Consider the following 23,660-nt stretch of genomic DNA (forward strand, 5'->3'; position numbering starts at 1 on the left):
CAGAGGTTACTTTTTAAAAAAATAATCAATATATTCCTAAACAGTCCAAATGTTATGTATTATCTGAAAAAAGAAAAACAAAGTAAACATAAAACTATAACCATTGAACCTAAAATGTTTAAGAAAGAAAATAAAATCTGGATATGGAATACACCAAATGTGACATTTAGAGTTATCTACAAATTAGGTTTTTTTTTTTTAAAAAAAGGGAGAAACTTGGCAATGCCCTTAAGTATATGAGAACTTAGTTGTTAATCCTGCTTTTGTCTTAAAAATTGATAGTTGAAAAATTGTTTTCTCATTTATTTCCATAAGATCATATAAAATGGTTACATAAATTCTTTCTACATAAATCATGACGATATGCCAAACCAAATTTTCTATCAGATTTCCATTTAAATGTACATAATAGTTTAAATGACTGTCTGCCAATACCATCATTTTGATACATTTGTATCCTATCCCTCATAGCCCCTAGGGGAATTACTTTTTACAAGAGTTCACTACATACAGTCAAAGAAGGCTGAAACTGTTAAGAGTTAAAACCTCCAGATATGGACCAGTCTTCCTTAAGAACCTAGCAAAAAAACACTCAAAACATTTTTGAGGACCCTCAGATTTCCCTTCATACATATCTGTGATGTTGATGTGATTATAAAGTATATCTCTAGGCCTCATAACAGAAAAAAGTGTAACGGAAAAAGAAAAAAAGCTCAAGTATTAAGTGTTATAATGGAAAATACCAAATGCACATTTGGGACCCTAGATTTGGTTCTGGTTTGCTTTCTGTGCCTGGATCTGGGACATATTATCTCAGCAGGTCTCAGTTTCCCAATCTGTAAGATGGAAATACCAAAATACTCTGAACATTTCATAGAGTTGTTCATACCTGAGGAGTTAATATATATCAAGTATACAAAAGTGCTTTGGAGAACTATTAGGCATTATAGAAATAATGTGTTTTTAAAATTATTCTTACCAAACTGAAACACTGGCAAGTATCTATTTTTAATCAAATTACACCCTGTGCATCTTAAAAGGTTAAATATTTTCTAGAAAAGTGTTTACTAGGGACACCGACAATTAACAATCATATGAATTAAAATAATGCCCACAGCAAGCCATTTTGCTTCCTTAAATATTTTACTTCCACATAATTCTACTTGTATCAAATATAACAGGAAGGATATCAAGCTAGCTAGTCAAATCTTCCTGCCAAAATCTGTCATTCCTCCAAAGGCAGTGTTCTTCCTCTAAGCTTCTGCACATATTCCACGCTTCTTCGAATATCCCTTCGTATCTACCACCAAGACTGAAGCTTGCTTGGGTTACAAGGTAAATTGTCACCTTTTACTTGCCAGATCCCACACAGATACATCAAGTAAAAAAAGACGTCAAATGACATGCACACACATGCATAAATGCACACACAAGTGTACACACACACAAACACACAAGTGTCCTTCATTCTTTAGGGAGAAATGTATTTCTTACACAGCAAATGATCGTCACCTTAAAAGGAAGTGTATAACACAAGCAAAAGAAGAAAAATAAATCTTACTCACCATCTCCCATAGCCATTAGATGGTCCAGGGAGCTCTCTCAAACCAAGAGGTCAAATAGCACAGCAAATAAGTACAGCTCAGTGCCTGCGCCACTGGGCTCGGCCTGCAGCCTGCAGACACCCGGAGCACTGTGTGACCCAGGCCTCGCTGCAGCTCTGCACCGCAATAGCCAACAGCTGCTACTCCACTTCAAAATAAAAGTCTGGGGTCTTGCTGAAAACCCTCGTTTATTTAGCAGAGCCTAGAAGGACTTGATTAAGATTATTCTTTAGCTGCACATATGCTGTTGGATACAGGTTATGATGTTTCTCCTTGTACTGGCTGCCTGAAATTTAATCTAAGAAAAGCTCTGAGAGCCAATAAATGCCATCCCGCTGGGGGACTTTTAATGCAATCATCAAAACACAAGGCATGTGTTCAGCAATCATTTTCTGCTTCCCTAAAGATATCCATGTAATCAGTAGCAATCACATGATCTGATGGATTAACTGATTTGCGCCTTTTTAAAAAGGTTTTCATCCTTTTGTCGTTACCTTTTAATATTTACAACAGAAGACAGCTAGAAGTGCACAAACAGGAATAGCCCAGTTTCCATGATTAACTGCTCTCATTATGCAGGAAGCATTTCTGGCTGCCGTAAACAAATCACGTCAAAGGCAGCCCATCAAAGGCTGCTCTGTGTGCGGACAGCAGGGCCACACGGAACAAAGCTTGCTTCTGGTGGAGACAGAACCTAGCCAATGCGCAGCTGCAGGGGTGCAGAGCACCCTCTATCCAAGCTGCAGAACCATCAGCACATTGTCAAGCTCTGAAGGAAGGTCCTGGAGCTCATGGTCACAAACAGATACATTTTAAAAATCAACCAAAGAAAAGAGCTGCTTTGCTTTTCACTAAAGGGTATGTTATAAAAATATACAAAACTAGACTGGAAGTTATCTTATTGACTCATAGAAGCCAAATATTAAGGTAATTTCAAAGCCTCATTTCCAGGCTTTATTTTATTGCCAGCCTCCAAGAACAATTCTTTTCCTAGCAACTGTTTCAAACAGAGAAGCCAGAAAATACTTTACAAGGATTGCATGGCCAAGACTGTATTAGGTCCTACACACACACTCGACAAATAATAATTATGCATAGTTTTTTTCACGGTGAAAGAGAAAAGGATTTGCAATTACAGCCACCAACACTGTTAGTGTTTACATCCTTGGTTTGTGCAGGAGACTGTCTAGAAAGCTCCATAACGACACCATAGTCTGCCATAATCGCAGGGGACCTCCAACTTTCAGTCTTTTCTTTCCTACAGGGCTGGTGTTCCCTCCTTCTAGTCACAATCTGACAGATTTTAAGTCCGGTTTTCTTCTAATAGCAGAGCTAATTCTACTGCACTTAGGGACTCTGCCTAACTTTTAAATGACAAGTTGAATTCAAAAAACCATCAAATACTCTATAGCTCACTTAATGACTGTTCAGATGACAACTGTTAGCTATAAAAAAAGTTGTAGCACCTTTACAACAAATCCTTTGGCTTCTTGTATTTAGTAAAATGATTTTTTTCATCATAAAACACTCTAAATCAATATGCTGTAAGATGTGTGATGTTTCATTATTATGGTTTCAGGCAAAGACACACCAGAAATTTTTGTTTACCATAATAGTTTCTGGTCACAGAACATCAAGTGGAACAAATTTGAATTGCGTGCCATGTTTGGACCCAAAATAATTTATTTTGCATAAATAACACCAAGTGAGGGAGAGAAAAGGTAGTATCTTCAACAGCTCTTTGTGTGCATGAACTACTTCCACAAGATTTCATGCTGAGCTTTTACTGTCTCCTAAAATGTTTTCCTGTTTCTATCACTTTATTTACAGTTTTAGTTTTAGTGTGCAATAAAAATGATTCAACAAAGGCCTGAAAATTTTGTGGGGAAAAATTGTGCAGAAATGAAGAAGCTGAATTAAACTCCATGATATTACTTTATGTACAACTTCCCTTCAAATTGTTACTTATAAAAATTTGTTTTCAGTATTCAATTGATATATTTTTCTACCTGGGAAAACAACTCAAGTATCATGGGCTGGGATAAAACACACCATAATTTTTCTCATCAATACTGGTGAAAATAATTTTTTCATCTAATGGTCTTTCACTTGGCACAGGGTATTTACAAATAATTTAAACTCATTAAACAAGGCGTAGTTATATTTCCTCCATTACCAACTGTAACCACATTGTATATCCACTGGTGTACTTGTTTATGATCTATCTCCATCACTAGATTACAGGTTCCTTAAGGGGAGAAATTTCATTATCTTCTTCCTGTTGTGACATGATCTAATTTACATTTTAAGAAGATCCCTATGATTTCTCAGTAGCAAATGGATTCCTGGGGGCAAACATGGAACAGAAGTCTATAGAAGTAGTCCAGGCAAAAGCTAAAGGAGACTTAAAGAGGATATTAGCAGTGGAGATGGAAAAAATAAGCAAATTTGGAATATGTTAGTATTTCAGAAGTAGAAATGTTTGATCAGTTAGAATAGGAAATCAAGTCAGGTTTCTAGCTTGAGCTGATGATGGTGCCACTGACTAAAATGGCTAAGACTGGAGAAGGAACAGATCTGAGGGGCAAGAAAAGATAACAGGTTTCATTTTTGGACATAGTAAGTTGAAATGCCTATTAGGCAGCCAAATGGGAATGTCATCAAGGCCACAGGCTACCAAGTCTAGACCTAACCCAAAGGAGAGATGAATGATGGCTGGAACTACATACTGGGAATCATTAGCAAAGAGTTATCATGTAAAGCCTTTGGGCGGGGTTGGATCACTAAGAAAGAGAATAAAAACAGGAAAGAGGAGGCCTGAGCCCTGGGATTTTCCAACATGATAAATAGGTTTCCTTCTTCTAGCATCTTCTTGTTAATTAATTCATTAAGGAATTTTTCAATAACAGCATATTATCATCAAAAACATTATGACCAATACAGACTTTAACTTTCACATTTGACCACAGTTGCAATATTCAGACTGTAATTGTCAATGCAAACAATCTTTGAAGTCTTCTTCTTCAAAAAATAAACGCCAGAGACTAACTCTGAACCTCCCTGTTTATGGAGTGATAAACAATAGAAAAAGGAATGGGAACTAAAGAATAAGAAACAAAAAAGCTCTATTTTGAAGGTAACAGAAATAATGTCACAAAATACAAGAATAACAGTGCTTTCGAAATAAACCACACCCAAACAATGAATACCTCAGATTTTAAAAGTATTCTACTTTTTTTTCCTTAGAGTTGTAACTACTTAGTCTGAAATACACAAACGATCATGTTATGAAAACACACAAGTTCAAGGATCTTGTCTAATCTCTTCCTACTGTTTCTGGTTTCTTTAGAAACTGACAGAGGTAACTGCTAGAAAAATAAGGAGAAGGTACTTAAAACACTTTCTATTCAGAGAAGTGAAGTGAGAATCTTCTGGCATTCAAGGTGAGGACTGGTAGCACTGAAGTCAATTTATGCTTCTGGAACTAAGTTTAGATGTGGGTAAACACATTCATTCTAACACTCACTTACTCCTTCTGACTTCCTGTAACACATCCTCAGTCTTGGTTTAACCCAAAGAACAGTAACTAAATTTTATGAGTAACTAGTTTTCCTATTATTTGACTATAAATTCACACACCAAATTTTTACTCCAACATCATTTATATTACTAAATTAACCACACTCTCTTTAATATGAAACTACTAGGTGGAAAAACAACCTATATTATCTTTGGAAACAGAATACATTTGTTACATATATGGCTAATTAATATTTAAAGTCTCAAGTGTAAGCAAATACTACCCAACAAAGCTAAACATAATTTATCAACTTTACAAAAAGGAGAGGAACCACAAAAATCAAGTCAATACCAGATATTAACTCTAAAAGTCCCTGAATTCCAACTTGGTCTCATTCTACTTAAGAAGCCCAAGGTGATTATGCTAGTGAAGTTCCTGTGTATGAGTCTCTTGATCAGTATCATCCCAGATAGTCTATATACAGAACCCATCAACCCCACAATTTCTGTTAAAGACAACTAAATAAAACAATTATTCTAGGTATAAAAACACATTTTATGCATAGAAAATGGAGGGCACGAAGGTCATCATACCTCGACCCAGAAGACACAAAAAATAAGGCAGTATCACCAAAAAAAAAAAAAAGAACAGTATCATTTTACACAAGTGACCCACTATTAAATTTTCACTCACTCCAAAAGAATCAGAGGATGGATAATTGTCAGCAGGATGTAAATATTTTGTTATTATATCTCAACTAAGTTTTCAGGCCACAAAATCAACTCTTTTGAATCAGTAATATACATTTTAGTGCCTAAAACTTTGCTAAATAGTCTTAGAAATATTTGAGAGCTTAATTACTCTTACCTTTGCAGACACTCAAAATCATACCGCCTGAACTTTGCACTTCATCAAATTTGGCAAATATCATTTCTAATCTGGGAATAAAGAATAAATTGTGTTTGATTTTTTTTTTTAACATATAGATAAAATAGAAACAATGTCTTTCACCATTCCCTTAGAAAAAACAATTGTAGGGATTCAGCTAGTTTTCTATACAACTCTCTTTCACAATTAAATCACTCAAAAAAGACACAAAATCCATCTCTCTTCAGTTGAAAGAAGTCAAATATAGCTAGGACTACATATTTGCAGGTATGTTTGTGAAAAGACAATTTTTACACAAAGCAGTTTCTCATGTTTCATCATAAAATCAATTCTCCAAATCCATCAAAAATATTCTAGTTTCAACCTCATAATAAGTCTACTCAGTCACCAAGACATATTTTAAAGGCACATAAAAATCATGCCAAAGTAACTTAAGGCAAACAAAAACAACAAAATATCAAATATCAAAAACTAAAGAGATGGCTAATATCACTGATAATCCAATGCTTTCCCTGTTTCACATGACTATTTTCATACAACACCAATTCCACTGGTGCTTCTAATTTTATATTCAGGATAATTACTTTCTGCACTTCTGCTATCACTTTTCTTAGTTAAAAATGTGTTTATTACAAAAGTGATGTACATTCATTATAAAAGAAAATTAGGAAATATAAACAGGAACAAAGAAAAAACCCACATTTCTATCATTCACAGAATATATTAACTGTATCCTTTCTGATACTTTTATATTCATATACAAATTTCCTTCAGAGTGAAATGGGATAACACTGATAGCCCCTTTTTTTTTAGTTTGCTTTTCTTTCCCTTTCCAATATATTGTGCTATGATTCATTCTTAAATTTGTGACTTAGAGAACTGGGGAAGGGAGGAGGGTCACTGTCATATTGCCTTTAGTTGCCAAATGTACTTCACTGACTTACCCATATATATCTGTCACAATTTCATTTCCTAAAACCTTACTTAAGCCTTGGTCCTCATTGTGGTCATTTCGTACCAGTAAATTAAAGATACAGGTACTTTTTGAAATAAATCATTGGCTTATTTCAGTAAGGACTAACTAAAAAAAATTTTTAGTTGAAATCTCCTCTAAGAATTCATTATAATAGGATTTCTAAACCTTAACATCACCTCCTGCTTCCAGTAAATTCAACAAATACAACTATTTACATATCTGAAAGCATTTCACTTCAAAGGCACAGGTCTCTTTATCCTACAGAGTAGTATATTCTGGAGGATTGGACAGACACCAAGAAGGTTGCCCACACACAATAGGTGGACATGAGATAGAAGGAAGCATTGGAATTGGAGGCTGGAACCTCAGAAAGGAGGCTGGGCATGGTGGCTCATGCCTATAATCCCAGCACTTTGGGAGGCCAACCAGGGCAGATCACCTGAGCTCAGGAGTTCAAGACTAGCCTGGCCAACATGGCAAATCACACATCCCTACTAAAAATACAAAAATCAGCTGGGTGTGGTGGCACATATCTGTAGTACCAGCTACTAGGGAGGCGGAGGCACAAGAATCACTTGAACCTGGGAGACGCAAGTTGCAGTGAGCCGAGATCCTGACACTGCAAACTCCAGCCTGGGTGACGGAGCGAGATTTTGTCTCAGGAAAAAAAAAAAAAAAAAAAAGGAAAGAGAGGAGAGGATTTCGGAGTGCTGTTTGAGAAAAAGCAGAACTGTCGACATGAAGGGGCATAACATTTGGCTATAGAATAGAAGAACAGGAGAACAGGAGTAGAAAATTTAGGACAGAAAGCTGAGAAGTGGGCTGGCAAGGAATTAAGGTAAGGCAGGTAATACATGGAGACAGGAATCTAGATGTAAGCAGCTTTAGTGGAAGAGGGGTCAAATGAAATAGCAGGCAAATATAATAAGAATATGGGAGAGAGGAGGGGAGCGGAAAGGAAGAAGGGGTCAGAGTAGAAGGTATCACCCAAAGGTCTTTTGGGACTGGGTTGGGCTAAGATAGACACAGAGAGGAGATGATTACCTCACAGCATTAACCTTGCTGCCAGTTCTTCAGTTACTCTATACACTCTTCCTATGACTGTTGTACTCTCCTCAGTCACTCTTTCCTTCTAATGCTTCTCACTTTACCAACTTTCAAGTAAAATTAACATCTGACTTTTATTTATTTATTAAAAATATTTTAGTCACCTGTTCAAAATTTTATGAAGGATAAGTTCATAACTTATCTTTAAAGCAAACAAAACAACAAACACAGTATAATTTTCTATGTGGCCCTCAGAGAATCCCTCCAACCCCATCATTAAACTCTATACACTTATTTTAGAAAAACAAACGCATTTATAATAGATGATTATTGTACATATAATTTGGTGAAAAAAGGAAGAAACAAACAATTTAAGAGCAGAAAGAACAGTCTAAGATATTTTAAGTAATTCAGGGGAAGAAATTAGGAAATTCAATGGAAGAAAAATACAACAGAGACTGGATTGTCCACAAGATTATAAACACAATTTTGGAGGCCTACAAAGCTCTAGGAAGGTTCTGACTTAGGATACAGATAGAGGCCAGTAAAGCATTAGGAGGTTCTGACTCATAGGGTAAGGAGGACAGAATTAGGAAAGTAACTCTAACCAAAGTCCAGATTTAAAAGTTTAGAATAAGAATAAATCCCAAGTATAACATGAAAGAGACAATTAGGTATCTCAGACTTTATCTTTTTAAAATAACAGTATTATTGAGATAGAATTCAATATCACACACTTTGCCTCTTTAAAGTGTACAATATAATGATTTTTAGTATATCTGCAGAGTTGTGCAACCAAATAATCCATTTTAGAACATTTTCATCACCCCAAAAAATAACCACATACCCATTAGCAATCCTTCCCCATTTACCCTGATCTCTCCAGTCCTAGGCAAACACTAATCTACTTCCTTTCCCTAAAGATTATATCTAGCCTATGAGTTGCCATATCTGGCCATTTCATATAAATGGAATTATACAATATGTGGCCTTTTGTGACTGGCTTCTTTCATGAATGTTTTCAAGGTTGATGCATGATGTATCAGTCATCCCTGTTATGACCAAATAATATTCCATTGTATGGATTTACTACATTTTGTTTATCTATTCACCAAGTAATGGACATATGTAGATGTGGGGTATCTCTATTTTTTGGCTATTACAAATAATGTTGTTATGAACACCTGTGTGTAGGTTTTTGTGAGGAATGTTTTCATATCACTTGCATATATGGCTAGGAATGGAATTACTAGGTTATAGATAATACTATGTTTGACATTTTGAGGAATTACAAACTGTTTCCAAAGTTGCCGCACAATTTTACATTCCCAATAGCAATGTATGAGGGTTCCAATTGCTCTACACCCTCATCAATACTTGTTATTGTCTATCAATTTTTATTTGTCTATCATTGTTTATTTTAGTCATCCTGGGGGTGTATAATAGTTTTGATCTGTATTTTCCTCATGGTTAAATGGTGTTAAACATCTTTTTATGTGCTATTGCCATCTGTATACTCTTTTTGAAAAAATTCAAATATTTTGTCTGTTTTAAAAATTGGGTTATCTGTCCTTTTACTATTGAGTTATAAAGAGCCCTTTATAATAGTCAAGATACGTGTTTTATATTTGATTTCAGCCAGGTACAGTGGCTCATGCCTGTAATCCCAGCACTTTGGGAGGCCGAGGCAGGAGGATCACTTGAGGTCAAAGGTTCAAGACCAGCCTGGTCAACATGGTGAAACCCCATCAGTACTGAAAACACAAAACGTGGCCGGGTATGGTTGTGTGCACCTATAATCCCAGTTACTCAGGAGGCTGAGGTAGGAGAATTGCTTGAAGGGAGGTGGAGGTTGCAGTGAGCCCGAGATCGTGTCACTGCACTCCAGCCTGGGTGACAGAGTGAGACTATCAAAAAAATAAAATAAAATTGATTTGCAAGTATTTACTCCCATAATATGGGTTTTCTTTTACTTTCTTGATGGCATTCCTTGAAGCATAAGTTTTTAATTTTGGTGATATCCAATTTATCTATTTTTTTCCATTGGTTGCTTGTGTTTTGGTATTGTATCTAAGAAACCATTGCCTAGTGCTTTCTAAGAGTTTTATTATTTTGGCTCTTATATTTGGTTCTATAATCCATTTTGAGTTAATTTTTGGGTGTGGAGTGAGGAAGAGATGCAAATTCATTCTTTTGCACGGGAAAATCCAGTTTATAAAGCACCACTGTTGAAAAGACCATTCTTTCCTGCCCTATTGAATGGTCTTGGCATCTTTGACAAAAATCAACAGACCAAAAATACAAGTTTACTTCAGTATAGTTCCAGTGATCTATACCTAGTGTTATGCTAGGACCATACTATCAGAACTTACCTTTTAAAATATATTCGATAGAAAAAAATTGTTTAATTACAATTTTAAAACTATTTGACTTCACCGGGCACAGTGGTCCACACCTGTAATCCCAGCACTTTGGGAGGCTGAGGCGGGCAAATCACAAGGTCAGGAGTTCAAGACCAGCCTGGCCAACATAATGAAACCCCATCTCTACTAAAAGTACAAAAAATTAGCCAGGTGTTGTGGCAGGGGCCTGTAATCCCAACCACTTGGGAAGCTGAGGCAGGAGAATTGCTTGAACCCAGGAGGCGAAGGCTGCAGTGAGCTGAGATCATGCCATTGCACTCCGGCTCGGGTGACAGTGCGAGACGCCAACTCAAAAAAAAAAAAAAAAAAAAACCAAAAAACCAAAAAACAAACAAAAAAACATTATTTGACTTAATGTTTTTATGAACCATACTTAAGTTTAGTTGTTTTAACAAAGAAGAATGGTTCTGATATAAATTTAAGAGTGGGCAAAAACAAACTTTAACCTTAGCGGGCTATATCAAACAGAAAATTTGGAAACAATAAAGGGAGTAATATTTGAGAATCAAAACTATCCCTTCTAAAAATTAAAGTTAGAATTTGATCACCATAACAAAAGAATACTTGTTTCAAATGAATGTAATATTCAGTATAAACTCTTGAGAATATATGGTAGTGGAAAAAGGGAAATAGTGGAACAATAGTCTGAAGAAAGGTGTAAACCAAAATTAATCTATGCTTTAACTTACAAAAGTTTAAGAACTGTTTAATATGTGTTGTTATTTTGAGGATTTGAAATACTACCTATAAAATAATGAGGCCATAGGCATCAAGAATAGAAAACACTCTGCATGTTTGAAAAGCAAAGCTCAGGTACCCACACAGAGTCCTTCTCCATTGCCTACTACCTGCTAAAGAAGCATCACCAGGGAGAATGACACAAGCACAGCATGGAAGAAAGAACAATGGACTGGGTGTCAGGAAGCCATCAACCTCCTACTGACTAGCTGTCGCTGCTCTGGGTCTCAGAGTCTTCATCTGCCAAGTGACTACCGACTTAGAGGAGGGAGGAATGGTAAGAACGGCTAGGGGTAATAAGTCATTGGCCTATTTCAGTAAGAACATTAAAGTATTAGCTACTTGCATATGATAAAACCCCCATGAGGTTAATTCTGATGAGAGGAAACTCAAATAAAGAGTTTCCTCTAACAAGTAACGTTACTAACAAAAGATATAAATCAAGAAGAAAGGAAAATTATAGGTCAATGTCATTTTGAGCATAGATGCAAAAATTCTAAGCACATATATGCACACTTAATTTATAACAAAATAAGAAACAAAGAAAGATGTTTTCAAAAAGTAGTGCTGAGTCAAGTGAGTATCCCCAAGAAAAATTTTTTTACCTGAAGTCTTTAATCATTGTATTTGCCAAAAAACAAACACACAAATCCAAGTGGATTATAGATCTAAATGTGAATAAAACTTTCAAGACAATTACATACAAGAATGTCTTCGTACATTAGGGTAAGCAAAGATTTCATAAACGGGGCACAGAAATTTCTACTCATAAAGAAAATGACTAAGAACTACTTTAAAATTAAGAATTTATGTACATCAAAAGGTATCACCAAGAAAGTACAAAAGCAAGTCACAGAGAGAGAGAAGGTACTTGAAGCATATAGCGTTGACAATGGCTTGTGCACAGAACATATAAAAAAGTCCTACAAATCAAGTTTTTAAAAAGAGGACTCAATTAAAAAAAAAAAAAAATGGGCAAGAGGCCTGAAAAGAACACTACAAAAGACATCCAAATGACTGATAAACAGATTAAATCGTGCTCCTCTCTATTTGTAACCAGAAAAATGCATGTTACGACCACAATGAAACACCACACCCACTAAAAACCTAAAATTAGTAAAAATAAGCCTAAGAATACAAAATATTGGTGAATATGTAGAATAATGGAAACTTGCAACACTACCAGTGAGAATATAAATGGAATACAACCACCCTGGAAAACTGTCCATATCAACTAAATGTGAACATCACCTCTGACATAGCAATTCTACTCTAAGATATATTCCAAAAGAATGAATTAGTATGTACACCAAAAAGCATATACGAGAAAGTTATTAGCAGCATACTCATAAAAACCGTAAATGAAAAATAATGCAAATGTCCATCTTCAGTTTGAATTCATAAAGTATAGCCTATTCATACAATGAAAAACGATAAGGCTATCAAAATGAACAACTGTAGCTGGATCCAACAACCCAACACACACACACACACACACATACACACACACACACACACACGTAAAAAACATAATTTTTAACAGAAAGAAGGCAGACACAAAGAAGTATATGATTCTATTAATATAAAATTCAGAAACAGTCAAAACTAAACTATGGTGTTAGAAGTCAGGATTGTGGTTAGTTTTAGGAAGAGAAGAGGTAAACATTTAAAAGGATTTGAAGTGGCTTCTGGGATGTTGTAATGTTCTACTTCATCTGTGTGGTGGATAATTGCATGGACTCACTTTCTGATAATTCATAGATTTGTATACTAATGATTTGTGCACTTTTCTGTATGGAGTTCCCACCTGAATAAACATTTAAAATACTTTTTAAAAAAGTAATTCCCCCCTCTGATTTCCATATGTAAGAAGCTTGGAAAGTTGCTACTCTGCCCTAACAACAAGTAAAAAGTTAAACAAACTAAAAAATCGACAACTCTTCTTACATTTGTAAGAAAAGGGAGGTCACAGGGCAAACAGCTGCACCAAAAATTAAGAGATGGAGAGATGAAAACAGAGAATCACAACTTACTAGAGCATAATCCATCAGTAGAAACCTCTGTGACTCTGCGAAAACCAGTGTCAGAGTAGGAAAACCTGACCTGTAGTTAACAAATTGCTGGAGGCTCAGAGTGGACAACTCGAGAGTCAAAAACTCCAGGGGACCCAGTCATCGTGGTGCAGAGGGAGACCATACTTTTTAGTTTTACCTCCAAGAGTTCAACTTGGTTTTCAGAGTGAGTATCAGTGCAAAATCTTATCATGTTTCCAGCAGGGAGAACCGAAAAAGAACCAATTTGAAACATGTGAGTATTCTGTTCTCCTTAACAATGTCTGACCTTAAGTGAAACTATTTAATTAGACTTAACCTGCTGGGGTTTTATCAGAGCCTAACTGACCTAGGAAAATACCCATCTCCTGCTGCTCTAGTTCTCCAAGTGGAGAAATGGAAATCCCAAACTCCAGTCTACTATACTCTTCCATACCAAAAAAAGGGAAATACATGATTCCCGCCCACTCTAGCTAGCCATCCTGTCCCACCTAAGTGAGGGGAGAGCGGGAAATACTTAAGGAACATTTGTGAAGTTCACAATCCAGAGGCACAGGCTCACTAAAACAGACCTACTCATAGGACTATAGAACACTTCCTCTACCCCGTACCTTACCAACACATTACTAAAGGCCTGTTTCAAGTAGTTCCTTTTACCTGTCACATCATGTCCAACTATTAAAAAAAAAAAATTACATGGCATTATGAAAGACAAAAAAAAAAAAAAAAAAAACAGAGAGCAAGTATCAGAACCAGACCCAGATATGGAAGATATGTTGGAATTACCAGACCAGGAATTTTTTTTAAACTATGATTAATACGCTAAGGGTTCCAAAGAATGAGGTAGACAGCATGCCAAAAAGGAAAAAATAAAAAATAAAAAGAAAATAGATGGGTAAGAGAGAAAGAAATTCTAACAAAGTACCAAAAAAATAAAAATAAAAAAGCTGGAGATCAAAAACTTAATAAAATTAAAGAATGTCCTTATTGGGCTTATTACTAGACTGCACACTGCTGTATCTCTGAGCTTGAGGAAATCTCAATAGAATTCTCCAAAACTGAAAAAGCAAGGAAAAAAAGAGATTGGAAAACAAAACAGAAGCAACTATCCAAAAACTGTGGGGCATCTATAAAAGGTGTAATATACATGTTAATGGGGATAATAGAACAAGAAAGACAGAACAGAAAAAGTATTTGAAAAAAAGTGCTTGAAACAATAATCACTGAGAATTTCCCGAAATTAATGTCAGATACCAAACCGCAGATCCAGGAAGCTCAGAGAACACCAAGCAGAACAAATGACAAAAGAACTACACTTACACATATCATATTCAAACTATGGTAAATCAAAAATAAAGAAAAAAATTCTTGAAGTAACCAGAGGGGAAAAAAACACTACCTATAGAGGAGCAAAGATAAAAACTACATCCCACGTCTCCTTGTGCAAGCAAGAAGAAAGTGAAATAAAATATTTAAAGTGTTGAGAGAAAAAACACACTCATCTACAATTCTTTTTAGATTTTCTTTTCTACCAATCTAGAATTCTATACCCAGTAATATTATCCTTTGAAAGTAAAGAAGAAATAAAGACTTTCTCAAAAAAAGATTGAAGGCATTTGTTGCCAGTAGTAATGCTTGCAAGAAATGTTAAAAAGAAGTTCTTTAGAGAGAAGGAAAATGACACAGGTCAAAAATTCAGATTTACATAAAGGTATAAATCTAACGAAGTAAGTGTAAGACTTTATGAGGAAAAGTACAAAGCTCTGATGCAAGAAACCAAAAAACAAGAAATAAATTGAGATATATTCCACAGTCATGGATAGGAAGGCTTGATATTTTCAAGATGTCTGTTCTTCCCAACTTGATCTATGGATTCCATGCAATTCCAATCAATATTCCAGCCAAGTTGTTTTGTGGATAAAAACAAAGCAATTTTAAAATTTATAGGGAGAGGCAAAAGACCTAGAATAGCTAACACACTTTTAAAGGAAAAGAACAAAGTTGGAAGATTGACGCTACCTAACTTACAAAACTACGGGCAGTGTAGTATTAGTGAAAGAAGAGACAAATGGATCAATGGAACAGAATAGAGAGCCCAGAAAGAGAAACACATAAATACGATAAAAATGATCTTTGGAAAAGGGACAAAGTCAATACAATGAAGAAAAGATAGTTTTTTCAAAAAACTGTGCTCGGACAACTGGACATTCACAAAAACATGAATCTAGATACAGACCTACATGCTTTCCCAAAATCAATTCAAATGGATCACAGAATACAAAAAGCAAAACTATGAAATGATTAGAAGATAACATAGTAGAAAATCTAATTGATCCTTGGTTTGGTGATGACTTTTTAAATATAACACCAAAAGCATGAACCATGAAAGAAATAACTGATAAGCTGAACTTCATTAAAATTAAAACTTTCTTCTCTTTGAAAGACACTGTCAAGAGAATAAGACAAGCCACAGAGTGGGAGAAAATATTTGCAAAAGACCTATCTGTTAAAGGACTGCTTCCCAAAGTAAACAAAGAACTCTTAAAACTCAACAATAAGAAAGTTAACAATCCAATTTAAATAGGGGTAAAAGATCTGAACAAACATCTTACCAGAGAAGATATACAGATGGCAAACAAGCATACAAAAAAGTACTCCAAATCATAGGTCATCAGGGAAATGGAAAATTAAAACAAGATACCACCAAATACTTGTTAAAATGGCCAAAACCCAAAACACTGACAAGATCAAACCCTCGTGAGAATGTGAAGCAATAGGAACTCTCCTTCATTGCTGGTGGGAATACAAAATGGTACAAGCACTTTGGAAGACAGTCTGGCAACTTCTTACAAAATTAAACTCACTCTTACCATGCAATACAGTGATTGCATTCTTTGGTATTTACCCAAAGGAGACCAAAATATATGTCCACACAAAGCCTGCAAACTCACATTTTTAGCAGTTTTGTTCATAATTGCCAAAACTAGGAAGCAAATTAGATGTCCCACAGTAGAATGGAAAAACTGTGGTACTTCCAGATAATAGAAAAGTTTTCAACCCTAAAAAGAAATGAGCTATCAAGCCATGAAAAGACATGGAGAAAACTTAAAATACGTATTACTAAGTGAAAGAGCCAATTTGAAAAAGCTACATACTGTATGAATGTAACTACATGGAGATAGTAAAAAGAATAATGTTGCTAAGGGTTAGGCCAGCGGGAGGAATAAACAGGTGAAACAGTATGGATTTTAAGGCAGTAAAACTATTCTGTATGATACTACAATAGTGGACACATGTCATTATACATCTGTCCAAACCCATAAAATATACAACACCAAGGGTCAACCCTAGTGCAAACTATAATCTTCAGGTGATAATGGTATGTCAATGTAGGTTCATCAATTATAACAAATGTACCACTCTGTTGAGGAATACTGAGAACGGGAGAGGCTAGGCATGTATAGGGACACAGAGTATACGGGAAATCTCTGTACCTTCACTCAATTTTACTGTGAACCAAAAAGTGCTCTAAAAATAGTCTAGCCAGGCATGGTGGTTCATGCCTATAATCCCAGAACTTTGGGAGGCTGAGGCAGGAGAATTATTTGAGCCCAGAAGTTAAAGACAAGCCCGAACAACATAGGGAGACTCTGTCTTTACAAAAAAATTTTAAAAATTAGCCAGGTGTGGTGGTGTGCACCTGTAGTCCCAGTTACTCAGGAGGCTGAAGTGGGAGGATTGCTTGGGACCAAGAGGTTGAGGCTGCAGTGAACCATGGTCACACCACTGCACTTCAGCCTGGGCAGGAGTGAGACTTTGTCTCAAAAAAAATTAAATTAAAATCTATTTAAGAATAATAAAGCTGGGTGCAGTGGCTCATGCCTGTAATCCCAGCACTTTGGGAGGCAGAGGCAGGCGGATCACAAAGTCAGGAGTTTGAGACCAGCCTGACCAACACGGTGAAACCCCCTCTCTACTAAAAATACAAAAATTAGCCGGGCATGGTGGCACATGCCTGTAATCCCAGCTACTCAGGAGGCTGAAGCAGGAGAATTGCTTGAACCTGGGAGGCAGAGATTGCAGTGGGCCGAGAGCACGCCACTGCACTCCAGCCTGGGTGACAGAGCGAGACTCCATCTCAAAAAAAAAAAAAATGAATAAAATAATTTCAATATAAATTTAGAAAAGATATGTATACACACACACACACACAAAATACATGTTAACATCACTTCTTTCTTTCATCCATAAAATGATGTAGAATTTACTCAAATGGAATTCTTGTTAGTCCTGGAAGTAGAAAATGAATAGATGATCAAGTCAACAAAAAGCTTATTTCTGAGACAATCTTATTACCAGCAAATAATTGGTACTGGCAAACAACTACTGCTAAAAGAGACAACCAAATATGATGAGACACATCATACTAGAACACATCACCACCTATGAAGTTGCCTTGCTCTTCCTGACATCCGCCCACAAAGATCTGTTGAAATCTCTAGATTTAACTACACAATAACAGGATATGAAGAGAAAATAATATGTTAAACCACATCACAGGAAAAGAATTGGCAAACTCCAGAATGGGGGAAACTTCACAGAATAAACTATCAGCTTATTCAACAAATAAAACACAAGGATAAAAGAGTGTTGAAATACATAAAGGTTTTAAAAGACTTAACAAAACATAAGGTAACATACAGACTTTATTTGGACCCTGATTCAACAAACTGTTAAAAGCACATGCATATTACTATGGTTTGAATTTGATCCCTCCAAGCCTCAAGCTGAAATCTGATCTCCAAGCCTAACGGGAGGTGTTTGGGTCATGGGTGTGGATCCTTCATGAATAATGTCCTGTCCTCCTTGGGGCAAGGAGGAGTGAATGAGTTCTCCCTAGGTTAGTTCCTATGAGAGCTGGTTGTTATAAACAGCCTGATTCTTGTTCTCTAGCTTCCTCTCAGGCCAGGTCATCTCTGCAAACACTGCCTCCTCACCGCTTTCCACCCGTGAGTGGAAGCAGTCAGAGGCCCTCAACAGAAGCCTAGCAAATGCTGGCCCGATGCTTCTTGTACAGCCCCCAGAATCACATGCCAAATAAACCTCTTTTATTTATAAATTACCCAGCCTCAGATACTCCTTTACAGCAACACAAAACAGATTAAGACACACACTTATAATATTTATGAAACGACTGGAAATTTGAACCCTAACTACATATTTGATATTATAGAATTACATGAAAAAAAAACTTAATAGAGTGTGCTGATGGTATTGTTGTTGTGACTGACAAAAATTTTTTTCTTTTAAAAATGTATTGAAATCTTTATAAGTGAAATGTCATAACTTGGACTTGCTTCAACATAATACAGCACAAGAGTAAGTAGTTTAGGGTGTAACATAAAAAACTGGATACACACTGATAATTGTTCAAACCCAGTAATAGGTAAATGAAGGTTCATTATTTTATTCCACCTCCTTTAGTATTTGTTTGAAATGCTAAATACTCTAATAAAAAGTTAAAAAAATTCCTTTAGTGAACGCCCTTAAAATTTCATTATGAAGAAAAAAAATCTTCAATATGAATATCCTTAATAAAAGTATATAAACTGATAAGTAATAAAGAAAAAAGCCATTGAAAAATGTTTTCTGATACACTAGAAGATTATCAGCAGGACCTTCAGCAATCTGATGCCATACTACTCATATATTATCGATTTTTTTTTTATTTGAACATGTTTTAAGAGTAGGTTTTAAGAATAGTGACTAATTTTTTTTTTTAATTTGTCAGTTGTTTGGCTAGAAGTAAGGATAGAAGGGACTTAATGGTTAGTTCTTGAGTGTGAGAGACTGAGTAACAAAGAGCTTAGATTCCCTGTTACAGTCTACCTGCATGTTAACTGTGGGACAGATTGTCAGCTTCCTTTGGTTATTGCTGAAATTGGCTATAAAACATTTTGCAATTGTAAGAACCCTAGAACTGGTTACTTATTAAGCTTTTAAAAAACTGATTCTTGGCCGAGTGCAATGGCTCATGCCTGTAATCCCAGCACTTTGGGAGGCCGAGGCAGGCGGATCACGAGGTCAGGAGATCGAGACCATCCTGGTTAACACGGTGAAACCCCGTCTCTACTAAAAATATAAAAAAATTAGCCGGGCATGGTGGCGGGCGCTGTAGTCCCAGCTACTCAGGAGGCTGAGGCAGGAGAATGGCGTGAACCCGGGAGGTGGAGCTTGCAGTGAGCCGAGATTGCGCCACTGCACTCCAGAATGGGCGACAGAGCGAGACTCCGTCTCCAAAAAACAAAAACAAAAAAACTGATTCTCACACAGTTTCTGTTATCAAATAAATTGTATGGTACCTTTCAACAGTACATACTTTTAAAGTATTTACTTGATGAATGAATTAATATTTTTAGTAAATCCTTGCTCAAGCATCTCCCAAATAATGACTATTATCACCTGATAATGGTACATAATTACATACTAAATAATAAATGAATATATAATGAAACAATGGCAAAAAATATTATAGGATCTTAAGAACTTTTTAAATGGTGATAACATACATATCCTTTTGAATCTTTTGAATTTTAAAACATTTCTGCTGGCTGCAGTGGCTCACATCCATAATCCCAGGGAGACAGAGGCTGGAGGATCACTTGAGCTCAGGAGTTCAAGACTGGCCTAGGCAACATGGTGAAACCCTATCTCTACAAAAAATACAGAAAGTAGCCAGGTGTGGTGGCACATGTCTGTTATCCCAGCTACTTGGGAGGCTGAGGTGAGAGGATGACTTCAGTCCGGGAGGTAGAGGTTGCAGTGAGCGGAGATCGTACCACTGCACTACAGCCTAGGCAACAAAGCCAGACCCTGTCTCAAAAACAAACAAAACAAAACAAAAATTTCAAAAATTTGAACCTATTTAAAATAAACAGGCTGGGTACAGTGGCTCTCGCCTAATCCCAGCACTTTAGGAAGCTGAGGCGGGCAGAACATTTGAGGTCAGGAGTTCCAGACCCACCTGGTCAACATCATGAAACCCTGTCTCAACTAAAAATGCAAAAAATTTGCCAGGTGTGGTGGTGTGTGCCTGTAGTCCCAGCTACTCGGGAGGCTGAGATGGGATAATCACTTGAGCCCAGGATGCAGAGGCTGCGGTGAGCCAAGATCGCGCTATTGTACTGCAGTCTGAGCAAGACTCTGTCTCAAAAAAAAAGAAATTAAAATAGGCCGGGTGCAATGACTCATGCCTGTAATCCCAGCACTTGGGGAAGCTGAGGTGGGTGGATCACCTGAGGTTGAGAGTTTGAGACGAGCCTGACCAACATGGAAAAACCCCGTCTCTACTAAAAATACAAAAAATTAGCTGGCCATGGTGGCGTGCACCTGTAATCCTAGCTACTCGGGAGGCTGAGGCAGGAGAATCACTTGAACCCAGAAGTCAGAGGTTGCATTGAGCCGAGATCACACCATTGCACTCCAGCCTGGGCAACAAGAGAGAGACTCCATCTCAAAAAAATAAATAAATAAATAATTAAAATAAACAAAATGAAAACTTTTAAAACTAGTGGTGAAAAAAAAAGGAACCAAATTCAGCAAGACTTACCTAGCAGGGGGAACTCCTCTCTTACAAAGATCCATCCTCACTTTTTCTCCCACATGTCTATAAATCTCCACTACAGCCAATATTGCAGCATCTCTCACCTGTCAAAGAATTCAGAACTTTTTAAGAAACTTATATATGATACAATAAAAGACTTCATTTCAAGGTAACATTACACTAATAGATCAACTTGAAGCTCTAAGTGGGTTTTAATGCCTCCAAACCCCTGCATATATGGCTTGTCATCAGTAAAAACCCAAGAGGGCCTGCCAAGATACTTCTAGAAAAAACTACTAAAAGATGATTTTACAGAAATTTGAGAAAGTTGTCAATAAAAGTTACTTACTAAGCTTTTTAAAAATCTATTTGTGGCCGGGTGCGGTGGCTCATGCCTGTAATCCCAGCACTTTGGGAAGCTAAGGAGGGTGGATTGACTGACATCTGGAGTTTGAGAGCAGTCTGGCCAACACTGTGAAACCCCACCTCTACTAAAAACACAAAAAAATTAGCTGGGCGTGGTGGCATGCGCCTGTAATCCCAGTTATTCAGGAGGCTGAGGCAGGGGAATTGCTTGAACCACCGAGGTAGAGGTTGCAGTGAACCGAGATCGTGCCTCTGCCCTCCAGCCTGGGCAACAAAGAGCGAGACTCCATCTCAAAAAAATAAATAAAATAAAATAAAATAATAATAAAAAAATTAAAAAATCTATTTGTAGACCAGGCACGGTGGCTCACGTCTATAATCCTAGCACTTTGGGAGACCAAGGCTGGTGGATCACCTGAGGTCGGGAGTTGGAGGCCAGCCTGGCTAACATGGTGAAACCTCGTTTCTACTGAAAATACAAAAAAGTAGCCCGGCGTGGTGGCACGTGCCTATAATCTCAGCTACTTGAGAGGCTGAGACAGGAGAATCGCTTGAACCAGGGACGTGGAGGTTGCAGTGAGCCAAGATCACGCCATTGCACTCCAGCTTGGGCAATAAGAGCGAAACTCTGTCTCAAAAAAAAAAAAAAACAACAACAAAAAAAAATTCCTACCTGTAGTAAGATTATGTAAACAACTGCCAATAATTATATTAATACAAATTATGATCATGGTTAATGTATTTTCCTGTATTAAAACTGCATTTCAAGAATGTGGCCCGAACTCAAACAGGTATTTTTTACACTAATATTCATAGCAGCATTATTTACAACAGCCAAACATGGAAACAACCCAAATGTCCATCCACAGACAAATGGATAAACAAAATGTGCTATATACACACGACGGAATATTATTCAGCCTAAAACAGAAGGGAAGGAAATTCTGATACATGCCACAAGATGGATGTACCTTGAAGACATTATGCTAAATAAACAAGCCAGACACAAAAGGACAAATATTCTGTCATTCTGCCTCTGTGAGGTACACAGAACAGTCCAATTCACAAAGGCAGAAAGGAGAACGGTGGTTGCCAGGAGCTGGGGATGGGGGCCCCCGGGGGCTGCCACCGACTGGGGAGCTGCTGTTCACAGGTACAGAGTTTCAGTCTGGGAGGATGAGGAAGTTCCGGAGCTAGATGGCAGTGATGGGTGTTGTAAAACAATGTGAATGTATGTAATGCCACTGAATGTACACTTAAAAGTGGTTAGAATGGTAAACTTTATATTGTATTTGCTACAATTAAAAGGGAAAAAAAAAATGAATGTGGTCTGAATACAGGAATTTGAAAGGTAGTTCCAGTTCCCTTGCACAGCTCATTGTGAAATAGCAACTGAAGAGACAGTAGAATTCTCTATAAACCTCTTGAGGAGCAGGTAGGATCTAAAAGAAGGGAAAATCTTTCCCGAGGTCACTCCAAATGGCCAAACTGTGCCAAAAAGGTTACAGTCAAGATTCAAGTTCACCATGAGGGACATGATCCAGAACACATTCCTGTATTATACCTATAGTACAGACCAGGGGTTCCCAAGCCCCAGACCATGGACTCATATGGGTTCGTAGCCTGTTCAAGGACCACAACAGGAGGTGAGTGACAGGGAAGCAAGCTTTATCGCCTGAACTCCACCTCCTGTCAGATCGGAGGCAGCATTAGATTCTCATAGGAGCACAAACCCTATTGTGAACTGTGCATGCGAGGGGATCTAGGTCGCACACTCCTTATGAGAATCTAACTAATACCTCATGACCTGAGGTGGAACAGTTTCATCCCGAAACCATCCCTACCTTCCCATGGAAAAAGTGTCTTCCACAAAACCAGTCCCTGGTGCCAAAAAGGTTGGGGACCACTGGTGTAGACAGCTCAGATAAAAAAGTCTCTAACAACTGATATACCACTGATATAAATCCTCTCTGTTAAGTAGGGTTCTTACAACTGCAAAATGTTATGCAGCCAATTTCAGCAATAACCAAAGGAAGCTGACATCTGTCCCCACAATTAACATACAGGTAGACTGTAGCAGGGAATCTAAGCTCTTTGTTACTCAGTCTCTCACACTCAAAACTAACCTTTAAGTCCCATCTGTCCTTACTACTAGCCAAGCAACTGACAAACACAAGCAACTTTCATGAATATAATGTTTTTAAAAACTAACTTTGATGGATTTTTTTAATGAAGTAAAATCTTCATTTCAGCAACCCCCTCCACCCTCTCTCTTCTTTTTTAAAAACAGAATAAGAGGACTAGAAAAGAAATGGTAGCCAAAAAATCAGTCAATGCTTGAATGTAAATAAAATTTTACCTGACTGTTGGAATCTCCAAACAGGATACACAAATGTGGTACCAACTTGCTGATGACTAGCGGCTGAGCCCCAAAACTAAATATA

At 37.0% G+C, this 23,660-nt stretch overlaps 1 protein-coding gene across 36 annotated transcripts in view; it reads right to left on the minus strand.

The window, feature by feature from the left end:
- Positions 1 to 23,660, minus strand: part of CLASP2 (cytoplasmic linker associated protein 2) — a 215,689-nt gene that overhangs the window by 165,665 nt on the left and 26,364 nt on the right. For 22 of the 36 annotated variants that reach the window (XM_038002994.2, XM_038002988.2, XM_038002990.2 and 19 more), the window contains exons 5-7: positions 23,576 to 23,651; positions 20,857 to 20,954; positions 5,992 to 6,062 (exon numbers count right to left, since the gene is read on the minus strand). In XM_038002994.2, the coding sequence (XP_037858922.1) occupies positions 5,992 to 6,062; positions 20,857 to 20,954; positions 23,576 to 23,651 (245 nt within the window). Of the gene's footprint in view, positions 1 to 1,565; positions 2,304 to 5,991; positions 6,063 to 20,856; positions 20,955 to 23,575; positions 23,652 to 23,660 lie in introns of those variants that run through there. The other 14 variants (XM_073023699.1, XM_073023704.1, XM_073023703.1 and 11 more) reach the window with 9 other exon arrangements.

This window comes from Chlorocebus sabaeus, chromosome 15 (genome assembly GCF_047675955.1).
Source record: "Chlorocebus sabaeus isolate Y175 chromosome 15, mChlSab1.0.hap1, whole genome shotgun sequence".
Taxonomy (NCBI): Eukaryota; Metazoa; Chordata; class Mammalia; order Primates; family Cercopithecidae; genus Chlorocebus; species Chlorocebus sabaeus.